The 6,000-nt window shown below is 40.9% G+C and overlaps 1 protein-coding gene across 1 annotated transcript in view; it reads left to right on the forward strand.

Annotated features, from left to right (window-relative positions):
- LOC108606873 (irregular chiasm C-roughest protein) overlaps positions 1-5,070 on the forward strand; it is a 49,543-nt gene extending 44,473 nt beyond the window's left edge. Inside the window, exons 2-6 of the mRNA XM_017997396.2 lie at positions 800-1,838; positions 1,900-2,002; positions 2,288-2,415; positions 2,481-3,573; positions 4,436-5,070. Of these exons, the coding sequence (XP_017852885.1) occupies positions 852-1,838; positions 1,900-2,002; positions 2,288-2,415; positions 2,481-3,573; positions 4,436-4,902 (2,778 nt within the window). The 5' untranslated portion in view covers positions 800-851 and the 3' untranslated portion in view covers positions 4,903-5,070. The remainder of the gene's footprint in view (positions 1-799; positions 1,839-1,899; positions 2,003-2,287; positions 2,416-2,480; positions 3,574-4,435) is intronic.
- Positions 5,071-6,000: the final 930 nt, after the last annotated feature.

The raw sequence follows: 6,000 nt of genomic DNA on the forward strand, positions 1-6,000 counted from the left end.
GCTCTCTGCTGCTTGTTTGTTGTCGCTTGCAATTTTCACGCTTTTCTTTCGTTTGGTTAAACTTGACCCACAAAAAAAATAAAGCCAGCAAAATATAAAATGGCCGCAGCTGCTCTATGCTGCATTTATTATTTATGCAGAGAAACCAACAAAAAATGGTTTTAAACCCGTTTAAGCTGATTGAATACAATTTCAAATATTTAATTGCGCGCCAAACATAAAAAAAATAAATAGAGAGAGAGAGAGCGACGCGACGACTGCTGCATGCTGTGCTGTTTATGGTTGTTGCATTGGCTAATTTGGGTTGTGAGCTCTGCTGTTATACTTAATTTCAAATGCACAACAGCTTAGTATTTATTTATGCAATTATATTTAATAATAGCCAAATTTTTTAAACAATATAATACAACATTATTGAGCATAATTTAATTAAACATAAATCTTACAACAATTTGCAATTAAAACTAATTAATTAATTTTAAGCACATTTTTCTTTAGGCTGTGTTACAATTTTGTGTTATAAATTAAGCCGAGCTCTGCTAGCTGCAACGGTTCTGAGCTTCACTGCTATGCGCATAAAATGAACACTAGATGGCGCTTGTTATACCAAAACGAAATAAATGTTTTTTCTGCTCGGTATAAGCCTTAAGAGAGCTGTGTGTGATTTTTCACTCATGTATTTATTATATAAAAAATATTTATTTAATTTATTCTCAATATAAAAAGTAGCAATAAATTATTTTTTGCATTTTGCTATAAATTCAACTAATTTATTTATATAATTTTTGACTACTTGCAGCACTTCTAAGTCCAAGCAACTACTTGCCACACACAACAACAACAACAACAAAATGAAGCTGTTACCGCTGCTGCGCCAAACGCTGCTGATGACGACGCTGCTGCAGTTGCTCCTCCTACTGCTGCTGCTGCCCAGCACTGCCTCGGCCAAGTCGAAGAATAAAAACAAGTCCAATCAGAATTCACACTACAGCGACTCGAACGGTGGCAACAATCAGGACGAGCCCAAACCGAAGAGCTCACACGATACTGGACAGCACTTTGCCATGGAGCCGCAGGATCAGACCGCTGTGGTGGGCTCACGTGTCACATTGCCGTGTCGCGTGATGGGAAAGGTCGGCGCATTGCAATGGACCAAGGATGACTTTGGCCTGGGTCAGCATCGCAATTTGAGCGGCTTTGAGCGCTACTCGATGGTGGGCAGCGATGAGGAGGGCGACTTCTCGCTGGACATTTATCCGCTAATGCTGGACGATGATGCCAAGTACCAGTGCCAGGTGGGACCGGGACCCCAAGGCGAGCAGGGCATACGCTCGAGATTTGCCTCGCTCACAGTGCTGGTGCCACCCGAGGCGCCCAAAATAGCGCAGGGTGACTTCCAGGTAACCACAGAGGATCGCGAGATCGAGCTCGAGTGCGTCTCGGCTGGTGGCAAGCCGGCGTCTGAAATAACCTGGATTGATGGCTTGGGCAATGTTCTTACCGCCGAAAGTTTCTTTGAGCCTCTTACCGATTCGCGTCGGGTTACAACCCGATCTGTGCTGAAGCTAACGCCCAAGAAGAAATATCACAATACGACAATCACCTGTCAGGCTCAAAATACCGCCGATCGCACCTATCGCTCGGCCAAAGTTTTGCTAGAGGTCAAATATGCGCCCAAGGTTTCCGTTTCAGTGGTGGGTGGTGCTCTCGCCGGTGGTCGTATTCCCGAGGGTGCCGAGGTCATTCTCAGCTGTCAGGCGGATGCAAATCCCAGCCAGGTCAACTATCGTTGGTTTGTCAACGATGAGATCATGTTGGGCGACTATACTACAAAACTGGTGAGTTTCGAATTACTCTATATTCAAAACCAATGCTTTATATGTCTAATTTTATCTATAGATTATTCATAATGTCACAAGGGAGTATCATGATGCCATTGTCAAGTGCGAGGTGGTGAATGCTGTGGGTAAGAGCGAGGAGAGCGAAACCCTGGACATCAGCTGTAAGTAAAATATATAAATATATATGATTAAAATTCGCGAAAGATATTTAGCTTCAGTCAATTCGGAATGGAAGTCAAAGCAGTTATTGAAAGATAATAAATTCTTCAGCCAAAAGAATAATTATTCTAAAAGGAATTCGAAAATTCGAATGAAGATTCGTAATGAAGAAATTGGAAGACAATAACTTCTTCCGACAGAAATAATTATGCTAAACATATTTCTAAAATTCGAAGAAGAGCTTTTGTTCCTTTTTTTAATGTTTCTTTGTTGTTTTTGTTTTACAGTTGGTCCCTATTTCCGTCAGCGGCCCAAGAGCGTCGAAGCGGACCTTGGCACAACTGTGAGCTTGCATTGTGGGGTGGAAGGCAATCCGACACCCGAAATCGAATGGATTAACGAGAACTCGGATCAGGTAGACGAATCAAATGTTAACAGTGAGCGCACACAGTTTACTAACAGTGCATTGCATAATTTCAGATTGTGGGACGCACACCTGAGCTGAAACTGAAAGTGAGCAGCGAGACGGCGGGACGTTATTTCTGCAAGGCGACGGTGAACGGTTTTCCCGAAATCGGTGCCGAGGCCACAATCTATGTGAAGCGAGCACCGATCATAACCTCACATAAGGTTCAATTCGGACAGGTGGGCGCGAAAGCGAAGCTGGACTGCTTGGCGTTCAGTATACCCAAGGCGGATCAGATAACGTGGAGTTTTGAGGGCAGGGTAATTAACATGTCGACGGCCAATCCGGATACATATATATTCGAGGAACATCATCTGCCCGAGGGAGTGCGAGCAGCGCTGATTATAAAGGACAGTCGCGCTGTGAATTATGGCAGATATAATTGCACGATCTCGAATCCGTATGGCAGCGATTCGTTGATGATCAATTTGCTGAAGGAGCCGAGCAGCGTGCCCGTGCTGCTGGTGGTGATGGGCTCCATTGCCTCGGTGGCCATAGTGCTAATGGTGGTGATGATCGTTGTGGTTTATCGCAAGCGTCGCAGTCGCAAGAAGCCAATGCCGGCGGATGTGATACCAGAGGCGTCGCGTGGTGGGGATAAGTTGAACGAACTGAAGAGCGAGCTGCGCGCCAAGGCCTACGATGTGGAATACTCTGAAGCAAGCAGCGATGGACTGGCCATCAATCTAACCCGCTCCCCACCCATGCCCGATGTGCAAATGAAAAGCGGCACCTTGGGCGTACCCCTTGCCGGACCCGTTAAATTCGATGAGCGCTTCTCGGGCGATTTCAGCGATCGCTACAATCGCCAGTGTCAGCTAAAGAATATGAAGAATCAACAGGATCAAACCTACAAGGAGACCTACTTTGAGTACGTGCTCGACTATAGCGCGCCCGTTGAAACCGCCGGCAACAAGTCCAAGTCTAGTTCGGCCACCTTGCCCCACTATGCTGCCAATGCCGCTGCCGCTGCTGCAGCCGCTGGCAATGCCACAACCAGCACTGGCGCCAGTCTACCGCGTCATCAGCGTCACGAGCTGCTCCAGCTCCAGCAGCAGCAGCAACATAAACAGCAGCAAGCTCAGCAGCAAGCTAATGGATTTTTGGGTAAGTTTCAATTCGACTGAATAATTAATCTTGAATTAATTTTTTTTGCAATCTGAATTCTGAATTTGAATTACGCTCAGTTGCATTCTTAATGAATTATTTTGATATTGAGTTAATTCCTTCTTTAGTATTCGTATAGTAAAAGTTGCAAATTGTTTAAAATAAATCATTTCGAAATTCGTTCGACAGAAATTCAAATCAACCCAAAATCAATCAAACCAAAATCAATATTCAACCCAATAAAATCTCTCCAAGTACGAATTTGCACTCCGATCCCGAACCAACTGCACACGATTAAGTTTTGAAACGATATTACTAAATACTAAAATTTGTTTGTTTTTTTTATTTTACTTATAATTTTTTTTGTACCTTAAATGGTCGCGGGTTCCACAAGTCCAGGAAACCCCATGCCCATCTTTAGCTTTGATAAAATTTTTAAAAACAAAGCACAAATACTTCAAAAATCATTTAAAGCATTATGTTAATTTTTAAATTAAAAATATATATATATATATACATGATTTTGAATTGTTTAGTAAACGGAATGCTTATGTATTTTTAATTTTATTAAGAAAATCGAAAGCAATGAATTTTTACTAACAATTGTAATATCATGAATCAGTTTGATTGATAAAACTAAATTTTATTAGCATTGTTTTTTTGGAATTATTATTATTGGCTGCTCATAAATTTAATACATTTATTTCTGTATCAAAAATTATTTCATCTTTCGTATCTTTATCAATTCTTTGTTTTTATTCAAATTACTTTTATTTTTTTTAAATAATTCAAAAAATTTTTACTATTGTACTATAAATTAATGCTTTAATAATTTATTTAATTAATCTACTTTCATTTACAGCTGGTCAGCCGCTGCTGCAGAATGGCATCGATAGTCGCTTCAGCGCCATTTATGGCAATCCCTATCTACGCACCAACTCATCCATATTGCCACCGCTACCGCCGCCCAGCACCGCCAATCCAGCTGCGACGCCAGCGCCGCCGCCGTACCATGCAACGCGCCACGCCCACAGCAACGGCGGCTTAAAGCATTTTGGCGGCTATGCAGCTGCTGCTGCTGCCGCCGCCTCCGCAGCCAACAGCGTGCCAATTGGTCCTGGCAGCGTTAGCGGCAGCAGCTCCAACTTGACAGCCAGCAGCAATACGCTGGCAGCGACGCCACTAACGCAGCCGGCGCTTTGCGCAACGCTTGGCGGCGGCGGTGGCGGCGTCGCCGGCGGCGGAGCCCAAAGTCCCTCCGGGCAATTCATATTGCCTAGCAATGGCAAAGGCGTTACACAGAAAGGACCGCTGGCCACCCATGTCTAAGTCTAAGACGTAGGGAAATGCAAATTTCGACTGCGCAGCTAACCTCACTTTTTTTTTTTTGAGGGGGGGTTGGGCGGCGCAGCCTTGCAACGAATTGTTTTTGTGTTCGTTCAATTGCCTAGACTCTAGTTCATAGATATATTCGTAACTGTACTATATGTGTAAAAGTAAAGAAATAATTTTTTTTTTTGTTTTTTTTTCTCTGCGATAAGATTTCGATATATAACAAAAAAAAAACCGTATTGTGATTTATAGCGTTAATTATTTTATGGCGAACACACACACACACACACACTCAAAAAATACTAAAGAAATACTATATACACTTGAAAGTCAGCTAAAATAAATTTATAGCAATTATATGTAATAAACTAGTGCAAATTTTGTGGTTCGTGCTTTCTACAACAAAAACAAAGCGCTAAGCAGCAAACGATATCAATTAAAAAATTAAATAAATGCAAAAAAATAAAAACGAAACGTATCGAAAACCAAAACTTTTAAAGTTCATTTTAAACAGCGAGTTGCAAAACCAAAAACAAAAAACAAGTAAAGTAATTTAATACAGCTAAATAAATTAAAATATTAAATATACATATATAATGTATGTTTATAAAAAAAGAAACTAAATTCTAATGCCTGTAGTTAGTTTCAAATAAAAAACAAAAAAAAAACACGCAGCAACATTTTCTAAGCCAAAATTTATTCAATTTTTAGACTTATAAAAAATGCAACAAAAATATAGTAAATAAAAAAAAAACAACAACGGCAAGTGTCGTGTTTAAAAACAAAGCCCGGTCAAATTGAATTAGTGCAGTAATTAAACTCAAAGACTTCTAAATGCAAGCCCAAGCAACAATTAAAAACTGTCAATTTTCTAAACTAAAACTAAACTAAACTAAATTTATTTAATTTGTAATTCGAGTGAAAAAAATCTGGCATTTTTATAAAATAAATATTGAACTTTTAGCTCCGCCCACATATCAAAAGCTAATGCCCCGACTTGACCGGGCACACACACGCACACACACATACACTGAGAGAAAAACAGCCAGCATCAATGTGAAAAATGGAAAATATCAATTTTATTATTATAGACTC

The sequence above is a fragment of the Drosophila busckii genome, chromosome X (genome assembly GCF_011750605.1).
Source record: "Drosophila busckii strain San Diego stock center, stock number 13000-0081.31 chromosome X, ASM1175060v1, whole genome shotgun sequence".
Lineage (NCBI taxonomy): Eukaryota > Metazoa > Arthropoda > Insecta > Diptera > Drosophilidae > Drosophila > Drosophila busckii.